At 45.4% G+C, this 18070-nt stretch overlaps 1 protein-coding gene across 7 annotated transcripts in view; it reads right to left on the bottom strand.

Annotated features, from left to right (window-relative positions):
- Positions 1 to 18070, bottom strand: part of LOC106606551 (nuclear GTPase SLIP-GC) — an 85058-nt gene that overhangs the window by 38488 nt on the left and 28500 nt on the right. For 5 of the 7 annotated variants that reach the window (XR_006770165.2, XR_006770166.2, XM_045719887.2 and 2 more), the window contains exons 11-16: positions 12050 to 12277; positions 11664 to 11864; positions 3494 to 3754; positions 2767 to 2860; positions 1873 to 1994; positions 864 to 1037 (exon numbers count right to left, since the gene is read on the bottom strand). Coding sequence is in view for 5 of the 7 variants with exons in the window: in XM_045719887.2 (XP_045575843.2) it covers positions 864 to 1037; positions 1873 to 1994; positions 2767 to 2860; positions 3494 to 3754; positions 11664 to 11864; positions 12050 to 12277 (1080 nt within the window). In the remaining 2 variants the exon portion in view is untranslated. The remainder of the gene's footprint in view (positions 1 to 863; positions 1038 to 1872; positions 1995 to 2766; positions 2861 to 3493; positions 3755 to 11663; positions 11865 to 12049; positions 12278 to 18070) is intronic. The other 2 variants (XM_045719889.2, XM_082976370.1) reach the window with 2 other exon arrangements.

The raw sequence follows: 18070 nt of genomic DNA, 5'->3' as shown, positions 1-18070 counted from the left end.
CTTCCGACTTCAACTGTATATCTCACTGGTCATCCCCAAAGCCAACACGCCTACCTGGTTAAATAAAGGTGAAATATATATGTTTTTTATAATAGATCTCAGAATGTTTCCAGCTGTTTTATGTGGCGACTGTACAGATTCCAAATTTCACAGCCATACAGCAGGGTTGGGATGACAGCATACATCCTAGCTTGATGACGTTGGAGATGGGGAAGACTTCAGAGATGTACCCACTACAGAAGATCTTCCATAACCCCTCCCTGTTAACAGTGTCAAAAGCCTTTGAGGTTGATAAACATGCAATAGAGGTCCATGTTTTGCTAGGTATTCTTTTGGTACTAGCCTGATGGTAAATATCACTCTCCCACCCATAACTGATACCTTGCATAATTGCATCCAATGCTTGTTTTAATTCTGGGGGCAGACTTGTTAAAAAAAACATACTAGAACGATAAGAAGTAGAGCGGTAACTCCAAGCACCCGGGCAGGTCTATGGTCCAAATGCCCCCCCCCCCCCCCACTGAAATGTTAAATACGTAAACACCTGCAAAATTGTGATTTGCCCAAATGATAAGTGATGAAATATCTGCACACCAGAACAATCACCTCATTTGTCATCGTATTCCAGTCTGCTACCAATATCAGTTATGTTACGTGAGTCTGTCCATGAGAGATTACTCTCCCATTCACTTCAGTCTGAATCTATCTCAAGCTAATGTGAGTTACTAGATGTAAACCATTTGATTTTGGAATCCTGGTTGAGTCTCTTGATTTTCAGCTTTTCTGGCACTAACAAAAACTGACTAGCACGTAAATAGGGTGAGAGTGAAAAGTAGCTATTAAAGTTTTTTTAAGTAGCTTACTGGTGCTATCACTTTATTCATTAATTTCTCGCATGATTCTTCAGACTGTTTAACTCCTTTTGAGAGGCATTGTTCAAAAGCCGTATAAGTCTTATCCATAGTTTGACCAATGGACTTGATCTCATCTTTGAGCCTCTCCTCCAGAACCTGGCACACCTCTTCTTTGATGTCTGTCTGAAATCCAAACTCAACATAATCAATATACAGTGCTGTGAAAAGTATTTACCCCACTTCTAATTGTATTTACTCACAGATTGATGGGATGAGATGATCTGATACAGAACAGAATTCTATTAAGGCAAGAACCTCATACAAACGGTCAAGCATGGTGGTGGTAGTGTGATGATTTGGGGATGGTTTGCTGCCTTAGAACCTGGACGACTTGCCTTAATAGAAGGAACCATGAATTCTGCTCTGTTTCAGAGAATTCTATAGTAGAATGTCAGGCCATTCCTCTGTGAGCTGAAGCTGAAGTGCAGCTGGGTAATGCAGCAAGACAATGATCAAAAACACACAATCAAGTCTACATGAAAATGGTTAAAAAGCAAGACATTTTAAGTTTTGGAAGGGCCTAGTCAATGTCCAGACCTAATCCCAATTGAGATGTTGTGGCAGGACTTGAAACCAGCACTTCCTGCTTGAAAACAATTCCTCCACAACGATTTGAGAGACTGATCAACAACTACAGGAAGCATTTGGTAGCAGTCATTGCAGCTAAAGGTGGCACAATCTGTTATTGAGGGTAAGGTGATAATTACTTTTTCACATGGGAATTGGGTGTTGTATAACTTGGTTAATTAAATAAAATAAATATATTTTTTTGTTATAGCAAACTCAGGTTCCCTTTATCTAATATTAGGTTTTGGTTGGAGATCGGATAACATTTAGTATAAAAAAACATGCAAAAATCAGAAAGGGGGCAAATACTTTTTCACGGCACTGTAATACATTTATTCACATGCAAGGAGAGTGTTAATTACGAGAATTTGTTCTGCTGGAAGTACAATACCATGTCGCTGCTTTTGGCTCCTTGTATCAGAGAGAGGATCCCATAGGCTCCAGAAACATAATCTGAAATCTTTGTGCGACGATCATTGAGATTTCTGAGAAATTCCTGAAGTTTGGGTATTTCTGCAACATCAGTTAAAAAAATGTATATATTTCTTCCTTTGGTTGGTGTCAGTGTTATTTTGATGCTATTACTGATCCTGGATTCAAGTCTATCATTTCATTTTCAGATTTCTGTTTCAGTTTGATTAACTAATTTATTGATTAACTATTAACTATGCATACAAATCTTAAGTCAGGATTCAGCACTTAGTAGTGTTCAAAAGAGAAAGATATTCTTCAATAAAGTGAAATATTTCAGAGGACATGAGGATAGCTTAGCATGCTGGAGGTATGCACACTACCCAAAATATTTTTCAGAAAACAAGAACATGCCTTATTGACTATCATATGGTCTAGATCGGGGTTTCCCAAACTTGGTCTTGGGGCCTCACCTGGGTGCACGTTTTTGCCTTAGCACGACACAGCTGATTAAAATAATCAAAGCTTGATGAGTTGGTTGTTTGAATCAGCTGTGTAGTGCTGGGCAAAAACCAAAACGTGCACCCAGGGTAGGCCCCAGGTCAGAGTTTGGGAAACCCTGTTCCAGGTTACACTTGGATTAAGTTTTGTTGTTCTTGACTAAGATATATTGCATGTTTCATTTTGACAGATACTACAGGTAATATCCAAATAGGTATGCTGCTTAGGTGAAGTGTGTTGCTATGTAAAGCAGTTTACAACACAATACAATACACACAAATATTCTCAAAGAAAGCATAAGCATATGATAACAGGAAACAATTCGATATCTGTCTGTATGTCGTAGAATCAAAAATATGTTCAGTTATCGTACCTGTCTCTTCTTGTTGCAAATAATTTTTATTTTGGTATTCCGTGGAACTCACAGTAAACACCTGAAGGAAATCCTTTCCCCCACTGAAGTGTTTCTGAAAGGTGTTTAAGAGAGAATGACAGCAAATTAAATAATGTCCACACACTGACCTTTTGCAAACTCAAAAAATATATATTCATTGTGCTCATGCAAGCAGTTGTGCATCAACTAATTAAAATTAATAAAATAAAAAGTTGGATTTAGAAGAATATGACTGACAATTGTCTCACCTTATCATAAATAAAAAAGGTACCTGCAATTGTAGAAAAAAAGGTGCTATCTAGAACCTAAAATGGTTATTTGGTTGTCCCCATAGGATAACCCTTTGAATATCCCTTGTTGGTTTCAAGTAGAACCCTCTTGGTTCCAAGTAGAACTGTTTTGGGTCCAATGTAGAACCATTTCCACAGAGGGTTCTACATGGAACCCATTGGTTCTACATCGAACCAAACAGGGTTTTACTTGTGACCAAATAGGGTTCTCATATGGGGACCTCCGAAGAACCCTTTTGGAACCCTTTTTCCTAATTCCTCAATCTGTTGTCTTATTAGACAACAAATATGTGTAATGAATATCTTTACTAATCTTGCTCTCATGGAATTCCATGAAATTTCTATATATTCACCACTACAACATATGTGCATGTTGACAAACCACAGAATGCTCCTTTATGTCAGATGTAATTTACCTTAATTTCTTTTTTTTTGGTGGACTTGTCCCTCACTTGCTTCTTGGTTGTTTCATTTCTGCGCAAAATACAGGTGTGTGCATCAGCCTTTTGATTCTCATCAATGTAGTCTGTCTTGGTGCAGATAAAACTGATGCTTCGACATTCTCCCCCAGGTCCAAAGAGGCTAACGGTGCTGTCTAAAATATCCCATGATTCCTTTTCTGAATATGCTCGTGCAATGTCGCTTACAATCCACACAGCAGAGCAGTTTCCAACAAACTGTTGAAGTGTAACATTAATTTAGAACGCTCCAACAGTAAAGGTGTAATATACACAATATATAATTCATAACATACAGTGCATTCGGAAAGTATTCAGAACCCTTGATTTTTTTCCACATTTTACGTTACAACCTTATTCTAAAATGTATTAAATCGCTTTTTTACCTCATCAATCTACAGACAATACCCCATAATGACAAAGCAAAAACAGATGTAATTTTCTATTGCAAATGGACTAAAAATAAAAACAGATATTACATTTACATAAGTATTCAGACCCTTTACTCAGTACTTTATTGTAGCAACTTTGGCAGCATTACAGCCACAAGTCTTCTTGGGTATGACGCTACAAGCTTGGCACACCTGTATTTGTGGAGTTTCTCCCATTCTTCTCTGCAGATCCTCTCAAGCTGTGTCCGGTTGGATGGAGAGCGTTGCTGCACAGCTATTTTCAGGTCTCTCCAGAGATGTTCGATCGAGTCCGGGCTCTGGCTGGGCCACTCAAGGACATTGAGTCCCAAAGCCATTCCTGCATTGTCTTGGCTGTGTGCTTAAGGTTGTTGTCCCGTTGGAAGGTGAACCTTCTCCCCAGTCCTGAGCGCTCTGGAGCATCAAGGATCTCTCTGTACTTGCTCCGTTCATCTTTCCCTTGATCCTGACTAGTCTCCCAATCCCTGCCACTAAAAAAACATCCCCACAGCATGATGCTGCCACCACCATGCTTCACTGTAGGGATGGTGCAGGTTTCATCCAGATGTGACGCTTGGCATTGAGGCAAAAGAGTTCAATCTTGGTTTCATCAGACCAGAGAATCTTGTTTATCATGGTCTAAGAGTCTTTAGGAGCCTTTTGGCAAACTCGAAGCCGGCTGTCAAGTGCCTTTTACCAAGGAGTGGCTTCCGTCTAGCCACTCTACCACAAAGGCCTGATTGGTCGAGTGCTGCAGAGATGGTTGTCCTTCTGGAAGGTTCTCCCATCTCCAAATAGTGTAATATGGTGCAGAAGAGGATGGCTGAAGTTTTACATGCTCCTAACCAATTGTGCAATTTTCTTTTGCGTTTGTAACTAATTTTACTTATTTTGTACATAATGTTGCTGCTACTGTCTCTTATGACCGTAAAATAACTTCTGGACATCAGAACAGCGATTACTCACCACGAACTGGAAGAAGCTTTTTCCTTTCCTTTAACGAGTCCGACGAGAAGGATATACTGCTCTCCCAGGAACAGGCCCAAATCCCCGTCATTTCCGTGAAGAAAAGACGGAGGAAAAGAGTACGCAGATCGGGCTGCCTTCTGAGAATCCGTAGGCGAGCAAGTAAACTCCCACTGCCATCCGTCCTACTTGCTAACATGCAATCATTGGAAAATTAAAATTGATGACCTACAATTATGAATATCCTGCCAACGGGACATTAAGAACTGTAATATCTTATGTTTCACCAAGTCGTGGCTGAACGACGACACGGATAATATAGAGCTTGCGGGATTTTCCTTTCACCGGCAGAACAGAAGCTACGTCTGGTAAGACGCGGGTGGGAGTGTCTTTTTGTCAATAACAGCTGGTGGGTGATGTCTAATATTAAAGAAGTCTTGAGGTATTGCTCGCCTGAGGTAGAGTACCTCATGATAAGTACCTTATGATGATATATCAAGAGTCCTCATCTATATTATTTGTAGCTGTCTGTTTACCACCACAGACCGATGCTGGCACTAAGACCACACTCAACCAACTCTGTAAGGCCATAAGCAAACAAGAAAATGCTCATCCAGAAGTGGCACTCCTAGTGGCCAGGGACTTTAATGCAGGCAAACCTAAAACAGATTTGCCACATTTTTACCAGCATGTCACATGTGCAACCAGAGGGCAAAAAAATTGAGACCACCTTTACTCCACACACAGAGATTTATACAAAGCTCTCCCCACCCTGCATTTGGCTAATCTGACCATAATTCTATCCTCCTGATTCCTGCTTACAAGCAAAAACTAAAGCAGGAAGAACCAGTGACTCGCTCAATACGGAAGTGGTCAGATGACACGGATGCTACGTTACAGGACTGCTTTGCTAGCACAGACTGGAATATGTTCCGGGATTCATCCAATGGCATTGAGGAGTGTACCACCTCAGTCATCGGCTTCATCAATAAGTGCATCGATGACGTCGACCCCACAGTGACCGTACATACATATCCCAACCAGAAGCCATGGATTACAGGCAACATCCGCATCGAGCTAAAGACTAGAGCTGCCGCTTTCAAGGAGTGGGACACTAATCCGGACGCTTATAAGAATTGACATTGAATCCTACTACACCGGCTCTGACGCTCGTCAGATGTGGCAGGGCGTGAAAACTATTACGGAATACAAAGGGAAACCCAGACGCGAGCTGCTCAGTGACGCGAGCCAACCAGATGAGCTAAAACCTTTTATGCTCGTTTCGAGGCAAGCAACACTGAAGCACGCACAAGAGCACCAGCTGTTCTGGATGACTGTGATAACGCTCTCGGTTCCGATGTGAGCAAGACCTTTAAACTGGCCAACATTCACAAAGCTGCTGGGCCAGATGGACGTGTACTCAAAGCATGCACGGACCAATTGACAAGTGTCTTCACTGACATTTTCAACCTCTTCCTGACAGTCTGTAATACCTACATGTTTCAAGCAGACCACCATAGTCCCTGTACCCAAGGAAGGGAACGTAACCTGCCTAAATGATTACTGCTCCATAGCACTCACGTCGGTTGCCATGAAGTGCTTTGAAAGGCTGGTCATGGCTCACATCAACAGCATCCTCCCGGGCACCCTAGACTGACTGCAATTTGACTGCAATTTGCCCAACAGATCTACAGATGATGCAATCTCAATTGCACTCCACACTGCCCTTTCCCACCTGGACAAAAGCAACACCTATGTGAGAATGCTGTTCATTGACTAAGCTCAGCATTCAACACCATAGTGCCTACAAAGCTCATCACTAAGCTAAGGACCCTGGGACTAAACACCTCCCTCTGCAACTGGATCCTGGACTTCCTGACAGGCCGTCCCCAGGTAGTAAAGGTAGGCAACAACATGTCTGCCACGCTGATCCTCAACACTGGGGCCCCTCAGGGGTGTGTACTTTGTCCCCTCCTGTACTCTCTGTTCACCCATGACAGCGTGGCCAAACACGACTCTAACACCATCAAGATTGCTGACGAGACAACAGTGGTTGGCCTGATCACCAACGACGATGAGACAACCTATAGGGAGGAGGTCAGAGAACTGGCAGTGTGGTGCAAGGACAACAACCTCTCCCTCAATGTGAGCAAGACAAAGGATCTGACCGTGGACTACAGGAAAACAGGTCCCCATTAAGATCAACGGAGCTGTAGTAGAGTGGGTCCAGAGTTTCAAGTTCCTTGGTGTCCATATCACCAACGAACTATCACGGTCCAAACACACCAAGACAGTCGTGAAGAGGGCACAACAAAACCTTTTCCCCCTCAGGAGACTGAAAAGATTTGGCATGGGTCCCCAGATCCTCAAAGTTCTACAACTGCACAATCGAGAGCATCCTGACCAGTTGCATCACCGCCTGGTATGGCAACTGCTCGGCATCTGACCGTAAGGTGCTACAGAGGGTAGTATGTACAGCTCAGTACATCACTGGGGCCAAGCTTCCTTCCATCCAGGACCCATATAATAGGCGATGTCCAGTCACCCAAGTTAGAATCTTTTCTCTGCTACCGCACGGCAAGCGGTACCGGAGCGCCAAGTCTAGGACCAAAAGACTCCTTAACAGCTTCTACCCCCAAGCCATAAGACTGAACAATTAATCAACTATTATATTGACCCCCCCCATCTGTTTTGTACACTGCTGCTACTCGCTGTTTATTCTTATATTTTTTTTACCTTTATTTAACTAGGCAAGTCAGTTAAGAACAAATTCTTATTTTCAATGACGGCCTAGGAAAGGTGGGTTAACTGCCTTGTTCAGGGGCAGAACAACAGATTTTTACCTTGTCAGCTCGGGGATTCGATCTTGCAACCTTTCGATTACAAGTCCAACGGTCTAACCACAGTCACTTCACCCCTACCTACATGTACAAATTACCTCAACTAACCTATACACTGACTCGGTACCTGTACCCCCTGTATATATCCTCGTTATTGTTACGTTATTGTGTTACTTTTTATATAATTTAAAAAAAAAATGTTTTACTCTAGTTTATTTGGTAAATATTTTCTTAAAACTCCTTGAACTGCACTGTTGGTTAAGGGCTTGTGTCACGATTCCCACCGACGGATCGCCCTGCGCCTCGCCCTCCGGGTCGACCTCGAGGCCGGCGTCAGGAGGGGGGTACTGTCACGATTCCCACCGACGGTGGCGCCCCCTCCTGCTCGGGTGGCGCTCGGCGGTCGTCGTCACCGGCCTATTAGCTGCCACCGATTCCCTTTTGCTTTTCCCTTTTTTTATTTTGTGACACCTGTGGTCAATTAGCCATTAGAGGGGCTATTTAGTTTAGCTGGTCCGCTCCTGTTCGTGTGCGGGATTAATGATCTGTTTCTTGTTAGACGGCTTATGTTCGTGTCGACGTTGTTGGACGCCGTATGTATTTTCTCCCCTGTGTGTGGGAACATTTGTTTTTTGCGATGGTCGACGGAGGCGGACAGAGCCTTCAAGAAGTTGAAGACGCTGTTCACCGACGCACCCGTGTTGGTGCACCCGGACCCGTCTTTAGCGTTCGTAGTGGAGGTGGACGCAGCCGAGGCTGGGGTGGGTGCCGTGCTATCACAGCGCTCGGGTGCGCCATTGAAACTCCGCCCCTGCGCTTTCTTTTCGAAGAAGCTCAGTTCGGCGGAGCGTAACTACGATGTGGGGGACAGGGAGTTGCTAGCAGTGGTTAAAGCTTTGAGGGTGTGGCGGCACTGGCTTGAGGGGGCTAAACACCCCTTTCTCATCTGGACCGACCACCGAAACCTGGAGTACATCCGGGCAGCGAGGAGACTGAATCCACGTCAGGCGAGGTGGGCCATGTTCTTCGCCCGGTTTAGGTTTACCATCTCCTATAGACCGGGTTCTCTGAATACTAAGGCCGGCGCGCTGTCCCGTCTCTATGACACGGAGGACCGGCCCATCGATCCAACTCCCATCATTCCAGCGTCTAGGCTGGTGGCACCTGTGGTATGGGAGGTGGACGCGGACATCGAGCGGGCATTGGTGTTGGAACCTGCGCCTGCGCAGGTGCCCGTGGGGCGCATGTATGTGCCGCTCGGTGTTCGTGATCGTTTGATTTGGTGGGCGCACACGCTACCTACTGCGGGTCATCCTGGTGAGGCGAGGACAGTGGGGAGTCTAAGGGGGAAGTACTGGTGGCCCACCTTAGCTAAGGACGTGAGGTCCTATGTCTCTTCCTGTTCGGTGTGTGCCCAGAGTAAGGCTCCTAGGCATCTACCAAGAGGGAAGTTACAGCCCCTCCCCGTTCCACAACGACCATGGTCGCACCTGTCCATTGACTTCCTGACAGATCTTCCCCCCTCTCAGGGGAACACGGCGATTCTGGTGGTTGTGGATCGGTTCTCTAAGTCCTGCCGTCTCCTCCCATTGCCCAGTCTCCCTACGGCCCTGCAGACTGCGGAGGCCCTATTTACCCACGTCTTCCGGCACTACGGGGTGCCGGAGGACATTGTCTCTGATCGAGGTTCCCAGTTCACATCCAGGGTCTGGAGAGCGTTTATGGAGCGGCTGGGGGTCTCGGTCAGTTTGACCTCCGGTTATCACCCCGAGAGCAATGGGCAGGCGGAGAGGGTGAACCAGGAGGTGGGCAGGTTCCTGAGGTCGTATTGCCAGGACCGGCCAGGGAAGTGGGCGAGGTATATTCCCTGGGCTGAATTAGCCCAGAACTCACTTCGCCACTCCTCTACTAACATATCACCCTTTCAGTGTGTGTTAGGTTACCAGCCGGTCCTGGCACCATGGCACCGGAGTCAGACCGAGGCTCCTGCGGTGGAGGACTGGGTCCAGCACTCCAAGGAGACCTGGAGAGCCGTCCAGGACTCACTAAAGGAGGCCAGTGCGCGGCAGAAGAGGAGTGCTGACCGCCACCGCAGTGAGGCGCCCGTGTTCGCACCGGGAGACAGGGTCTGGCTCTCGACCCGGAACCTGCCCCTCCGCGTGCCCTGCCGGAAGCTGGGGCCGCAGTATGTGGGGCCCTTCAAAGTCCTGAGGAGGATAAACGTGGTGTGTTATCGGTTGCAACTCCCTTCCTATTACCGTATTAACCCCTCGTTTCATGTGTCTCTCCTCAGGCCGGTGGTAGCTGGTCCCCTTCACGAAGATGAGGTGCCGGAGGTCCCTCCGCCCCCTCTGGACCTCGGGGGGTCCCCGGCGTACAGAGTACGGGCCATTCTGGACTCGAGACGCCGGGCGAGGGGCCTACAGTACCTCGTGGACTGGGAGGGGTACGGCCCGGAGGAGAGGTGCTGGGTGCCGGCGGCGGACGTCCTGGACCCATCTATGTTGAGGGAGTTCCACCACCTCCGTCCGGATCGCCCTGCGCCTCGCCCTCCGGGTCGACCTCGAGGCCGGCGTCAGGAGGGGGGTACTGTCACGATTCCCACCGACGGTGGCGCCCCCTCCTGCTCGGGTGGCGCTCGGCGGTCGTCGTCACCGGCCTATTAGCTGCCACCGATTCCCTTTTGCTTTTCCCTTTTTTTATTTTGTGACACCTGTGGTCAATTAGCCATTAGAGGGGCTATTTAGTTTAGCTGGTCCGCTCCTGTTCGTGTGCGGGATTAATGATCTGTTTCTTGTTAGACGGCTTATGTTCGTGTCGACGTTGTTGGACGCCGTATGTATTTTCTCCCCTGTGTGTGGGAACATTTGTTTTTTGTGTGAGTGTATATCGACGTTGTTGGACGCCGTATGTATTTTCTCCCCTGTGTGTGGGAACATTTGTTTTTTGGGTGAGTGTATATTAAAAACACCACTACCCTGTGATCGCTGCTTCCTGCGCCTCATTCCTCCTCCACGATTACCAAGCCGTAACAGCTTGTAAGTAAGCATTTCACTGTAAGGTCTACAATTGTTGTATTCGGCGCTTGTGACAAAGTTTAATATGATTGGAACTCTACAGCTCTGACAGAGTGACCATTGGGTTCTTGGTCACCTTCCTGACCAAGGCCCTTCTCTCCCAATTGCTCAGTTTGGCCAGGCGGCTAGCTCTGGGAAGAGTCTTGGTGGTTCCAAACCTCTTTCATTTAAGAATGATGGAGGCCACTGTGTCCTTGGGGACCTTCAATGCTGCAGAAATGTTTTGGTACCCTTCCCCAGATCTGTGCCTCGACACAATCCTGTCTCAGAGCTCTATGGACAATGCCTTTGACCTCATGGCTTGGTTTTTCTTTGAAATGCACTGTCAACTGTGAGACCTTATATAGGCACGTGTGTGCCTTTCCAAATCATGTCCAATCAATTGAATTTACCACAGGTGGACTCGAATGAAGTTGCAGAAACATCTCAAGGATGATCAGTGGAAACAAAATGCACCTGAGCTCAATTTCTAGTCCATAGCAAAGGGTCTGAGTACGTATGTAAATAAGGCATTTCTGTCTTTATAAATTTGCACAAATTTCTAAAAACTTGTTTTTGCTTTGTCGTTATGCGGTATTGTGTGTAAATTAATTAGGAAATGTTTTCATTCAAGGGTTCTAAATACTTTCTGAATGTACTGTATATAGCTTTCATAAGCCTACATAATATGTATATATTAATCAATTGTATATAAATAAACTAAGATACATAGATATAGCCAGTCATTTGCCCCTGTACCTATGATTTGATCTATCACCAACCAAATTAGAAGTTGCATGAATACAATTCTAAACAGAACATGGGATCATCATCAATAAGATTTGTAAATAATTACTGATTTCCACATCTCATCTCTGCTCTTGTTGCAGTCTCCATTGCCTGGAAGATCAACAAGCACAACATGCTCCAGCAGGTCTTTGGAGTTTGGCACCTTGATGGTTATACACTTCACAAGCGGCCAATACTGTCTTTTAAATGTATCACTCTGTGTGTCACTCCGTGTGTAACAAGTTATCTTTTCAGAGAGTTCTTCAGCCTGCAATTGTAATAAAGCATCATTACATGCATTGATGAAAAACAAAATATCTTAAAATAACACTTTGGCAAAAATCATTTGCAATCAGACCTGGTTGCCGACCTAAAATGATTTTCTTATCCATATTATTTTTTCACAAAAGCACACAATCTTCACGGAAGTGAACTTGCATGACACTAACTTACTGTGTTACATTTAAATATTTTCTTGACTGATAAATGGAACTCTGGAACTTCTCTGAAGTGCTTCCTGTCCGTTAATTCTTCTAAGGTTGCCCCACTTCCAGCTTTTCCATACAAAGCTGATATATTTTCATCATCAATGTCATCATCGTCGTCATCCATTTCCTGATCTTCATTTCCATCCTTATAAGATCTGTCTCTGAAGATGGATTCTAGCTCCTCTTTCCATTCCTAATAAAAATGTAAAACCATAACAAATGTGTAATACATGCTGTGTCACTATTTTCCAGCTAAGTGCTACGAAACCACCTAGCCAGCTTACTTCTTACGCAACACTAGCAATGCAATGTCTAGGGGTCCCAGGCCATATAGAGTTGTTTTTAGATGGTCATACCATGGATCATTTAGCATTCTTCTTCCTTTATTTTTTGACTGCTGTAGGTATAAAAACATTAGCTGGCACATCGGCGGTACCGACTTCAGATGAGTCCTGTGAAGCTTGTGGGGGTGGTAGAGCAAACCGGAGAACACTGTTGAGTTTTTAGCCCAAACCGTTCAGACGCTACAGACGTTTTCGAGAGAAGACCGATTTTCGGATGTCTTCTGGTATGGCTAGCACTGTTGTAGCTCTTCCACCGAAGATGCAGAAAACTGACATCGCCGGATAAAGTGGATTGAGACACAGCCCATGCATCTCTAGCTTAAACAGACAGATGTTGATGGGGATTTTGTGTTATGATAATCGACAAGCCTGGCACAAGACCTGGACCCGGTTGCTACTGCACCTAGGGATGAGGTGTGAATGTGTAGTGTTGTCATGACTCTCACCCCTTTCAGTGGATTGGCTAGGCAGCAGAGATGTGAACAACCCCCCCCCCCCCCCCCTGTTAGGTGGGGGGCAGCTTTATGACTTTACGACAACTTTCATAAGCCTACATAAATTCCCCCACCCCCCCGCTAATTAGTGGACCCTCACTCATAAACGGATTGATTGCTGACCTCAGCAGCGATAGCAACCCTAACTACCCATTTGAATAAAAACAGTGGAAATCGCTACAAACGCTCTCCAAAATCAACCATCGGGCGCACCTTGTAAAGGTACTCTCCAGTTTAGCCCTGATGTACTGCCATCCGAGATTGGCTTTGGTCCAATACAGCGGTGCACAGCTGAAGCACGGGCAGGAAGTGGTAGACATAAAGGGACAGGTGGAGAGAACTGGGAAACTAACGACAAAAACAGGAAATGCTGCTAACAGTGGAACTGCGTTTGAAACTGAACAATTAAAAGTAATTGCAAAAATGTATGACGACGAATGAGCACAAACGCTTCAACAAAATCATCTTCTACAGGAACAAAATCGTCTTCTACAGGAGCAACTCGATTTAGCAAAACTAAATATGACGAAGTACACACCAAACTAGATAAATCTGACGAGTTATCTACAAACAAGAGCTTGCAACTTGATAACATGCATGTAGTTTTGTTGAACGTTACTCAAAGTAACAATGTTCTAGTCCAAATGCTGCAGACCAAAGACGATCAGTTAATGAACACAATGACCAAGTTGGATGACAAATCAGCAGATCCCATTGAAGTCGCTGACCAATTGAATGATGAGAGAACTCAGGTGATGAAGATGGAAATATTGATTTCTAAGCATGCGGAGGAAATCTCATTACTGAAACTCTCACTCCATACTCGAGACCTCTACCTGCAAACCATGTCAAATAAGTATGAGGCCGAATAACGCAAGTGCGACACCAGCGTGTCTGAAATAAGTACTCTAAGCGCCCAAGTGGACTCTGCTATGCAGCAGAATACCACCCTTAGGTACCATCTGGAGGAATTCCAGAACAGTCCCGCGCTACAGCATGACTACCCAACAGAGCAACCTAGCCCGCAACCAGAGCTCGGTTCTTAGAGGAGTGAAGACGACAGAAGGTTTCAGACTTTGTCTCTTGCAGTTGTCCCTCAGTCTTCCCCTCTTGGCTGTTTGGCTCAGGGTAATATGGCGCAACCTCGCTGCCAAAGCTACGCTTCACCTCTTGGCCTTCCGGCCCATTATCCTCCACAGGATGAAGTAGATGCTCCCTGCGCACTTGGCAGGGAACGCTTTGACAAACTTGTCAAACTTCCACAACTTTGACCCCGTTCCAGGCCAGCCAAACGACACTGAGATGTTCCTAGCAGACATGGAGGATGCAATGGATGGCTACCCAAACGCTACGGGTGCTGACAGACTTTACCTGTTAAAGTGATTGTTGAATAGTCACATGATAAGGTTCATTTGTATCCAACAGCAACACGTGCAAAACAACTACTCTAAACTTGCCACAGCTTTGAAAATAGAATTCAGTGGTTCTGCGACTCGCTAACACTGTCAAACAAGCTTGGAATGTACACCCACAAGCTTACTATCATAGGCTTCATTCAGCTTACTTTGGCCTACTCACTGAAACAGGAATGGAAGAGCTGTAACCATTCAAATGTTTCTGTCGAACATATATCCCCACTTCACAACTTCTGTAGGGCCCTACTTTGTGGGGTATATCATAACTCAAGGCGCCCATACCTGGAAACAGTCCTGGAGGACTGCTTAACCTGTCATGCACTAATTGATCCAGGAACTACCATGTTGCTCATCTCTCAAACGTTGTTCGATGATCTCAAAAGGGCTTTGAACCCAGCTAAACGTTTGTTGAAAACAGAACGATGTGATACTTTCCTTCGAGGTTTCACTCAGGCTACCTCGCCTCTCAATGCGACTCATGCTGAAACTACGATTCTAAGACGTATCGCTTGTTCACGCTGTGTATGTTATCAGCCTCAAATCTGAACCACTGCTACTCGAAACAGACTTGAAGGATCGTTTGATCCCTCTGATGGATTGGAAGACCAACCAAGTATGGTCACAGGCACCTGTGCTGTCTCCACGGACCATACTGTCGTCTCCTACTGCTGACTGCAACAGTCACCCACAAGGACCATCTATCAGAAGAACCCCTTTTGAAAGAGATGTCTCGACACTTCTCAGTGCAGCATCTGACCCAAGGAGATATTACGATATCTTGTCACATTCAATCAGCAAACCTGATTGACAAGTCTTTATATGATTTCGAGCCAGCAGTCTCTGACCAACTTCCCGCCACCATGGAGTCACGCGATACTATTGCTGAGATTAACTTCTCTTGTCCTTCAGACACTTCCGCAAGCACTGCGGCTATCTCAGGATTAAAAGCATCAACGCGCAGCTTCTGTTGATACATTTTCCGCTTTGAGGGGGACTGAAACCCCTTACAATGAATCTAACGCCGTCAGTCCCACAACTGACCCGATGATTTCCACTGGTGAAACACTGCCATATCGCAAAACCATATCCTCATCTCAGTTCGCAGGTACTGGAACTGTCGCCACATGCGGACGCTGTGGTGACTGACAGGCCTCGACAGCCACTAAGCATTTGAATGCACAAACACCAGGAGATTTGGTTGAATGGTTAAAACCGAACCTACAACCTACGTGGTTGCTGACAACTCGTACACAGGGTACAAACCTTTAGTTTGTGCCTTGGATACCCAAACCAACCGCTGGTGTGGGGTTCCCGAGGCCGGTGGGGTGGGGTGGGGGTGTGGGAGGTCGAGACTACGTGCAATACTGGACGAGGCCGCCAGAGCAGGAAACAAATCTAAACTTCCCCATGACAACAGAGGAGCGGACAGACCCCTCGACGGGGATAACTTAGAACACATCTGAGATATCACTGAGGTGTACCACACTGGTCGTAAACGAAGTCCAGTGGACTTTCCACCTCCAAAACAAACGGCAACAATAATCATTCCTTGCCATGTGTAGTTTCAACTACAACGCAACTAGTAAAGTGCTCTAATCATTTATTCCGGTAGGATAACATTTCAGAATAAATCAGTAGGATACCTGGTCCAGTCCAGCAACAATCAGTAAGAAGGTTAGAGACCTAACAAGTCAAATTACCCTTGACAACAGCGACAGAGTAGTTAGGAGTCACTCAGATTGCAACACGTGGAAGGGAATCTCCAAAACACTCTTCCGATGGTTAACACACATGACACTAATAAATAGAACCCTCAATTCAGGAGGAAAGTTATTAGAAGTCATGAACCATGATCACACCGCATGCGACTGGTTCAGTGCTTATAAAGTACTTCCGTAGTGAGGTTAGCTCCTCCGTGGATAACATAGGTATGAAATAAACTTCTTCATACCTATCGCCACTACAATGGTGGAAGACACAATGACTTGTAGTAAAACCACTACAGACTCACTCGACAACTCTTACTGACCTCCAGGCATTGACCTGAAAATTACCTGATCACGTCAGACTCATTCTGAAGAAGTTGTAGTCTACCAGGATACTTGGTTTTATTCCATTGGCATGCGTGCTTATGTAAGCATAAACGCACATGAACAATGGAACATTCAAAGAGGATTTATGCTAGGATCACTTAAGGGTCTGAGCAAAACGCCAGCCTGGGTAAAGTTGAAAATTTACCCTGAGGCCTTTGACCCTACAGCTACCGTACTCACAGTTTCTCCCCAGAAGTCCATAGGTTATCCCTGTAGACTTCCCAAAACGAGTGCCTTACAGCTGTAGACGTATCATGTAGTTATAAACTTGGGATAGTGCCTAAGCAACACCACTAAGTAGGAAAACCGTAGACATGACATTAGACACAATGCCATGATAGTCATTTAGCCAAGACCATGGACGTTTATAGAATACAGTCCAATTAGATGATTAAGGTGTGATAACTATATTTTGTATCTCTTTTGTTTATGCTTCTATTCATTTTGTTTCGTTTTCTTTGACACTTAGGAAGTGATAGAACCATAGACAACTTCCCCATACAACCATCAGTTAGTACCACAATGCCGCTCATTTGCATGTAATTATGTATTTTGTGAGTGTGTGTGCGTGCGTTGCTAACATCTGCCTAAGTTACTGGCCAGATCTATCAGCCTGGAAGACCAGACGACGTGTCCGAAATGGCGATGCCCAACCCGGACATCCTCGGCCCATCCTTGGAGCTGCCAGCAGCTTGCAGAAATCCTCCCAGGGTAAACCACCAGAGGGGGACAGCAATGGTGATCCCCAACCAGGACATCTCGGGGTCATTTTTATGGTGGGTTGCAACATGCAGAATAATACCAAGATTGAACCACCAGAGGGGCCTGCTCGCCCCTTTCAGTGGATTGGCTGTTAGGGGGGGGGGCGTTTTATGACTTTACGATAGGTCATAAATTCCTGGCCGAGACTCTCTCTCCCCCTGGTTATGCAGAAAGAGAGGAGAGAGGAGACTTTTTTAACAGAGACCCTTCCCGCCAAAACTCCAACATCCTACAATGAATGAACAATATTTCCAACATAGAGGATGTGGCAAACGATCGGGGTATGCAAAAACGACCATGTCAATTCTTTTTTCATTTTGTGACATCATGAAAGACAGTAGGACAACTTAACAGTATCTCTTAATTTCCCAGCTGTCAGGTTTACATCTGAATGTTGTATAAGATGAATGATTAAGAATACTTTTGAAAAGATAACAATGTGATTTAGTCTTCTAAATGAGAATGGGTTGTTTTATGGTAACTTAGGCATAGTCAGTTGCCACGCCCAGGTGGGCACAAACATGATGAGACGGACCCTTTACTATCCAAATATAAAAGCCCCCGTGACGCAATTCCCACCAGACCACGTAAACCACGGTGTAAGCTAAGGTTGCAAATGGTTGAATTTCGAATTCCAGAAAGAACGTGAGAGCTTGCTCCACATGTTTGAAATGGTTGAATTTCTATTAGGCCAGTCTACACACGGTGTAATCCGGGTGTTACAAATGGTTTGAAACTACAACTCTAACAAAATACCAGACGACGTGGAGCGCCGAACTCTGAACTATTGATCACTAAAGAAGTGAATCCTAGACTACAGCCTATATCAGTCTGCAGCTGAAAATGTGTGCAAGTCTAGTCCAAGAACACTGACGACA

Source organism: Salmo salar, chromosome 06 (assembly GCF_965601325.2).
Source record: "Salmo salar chromosome 06, fSalSal1, whole genome shotgun sequence".
NCBI classification, from domain to species: domain Eukaryota; kingdom Metazoa; phylum Chordata; class Actinopteri; order Salmoniformes; family Salmonidae; genus Salmo; species Salmo salar.
This window is presented reverse-complemented; position numbering and strand designations above follow the sequence as displayed.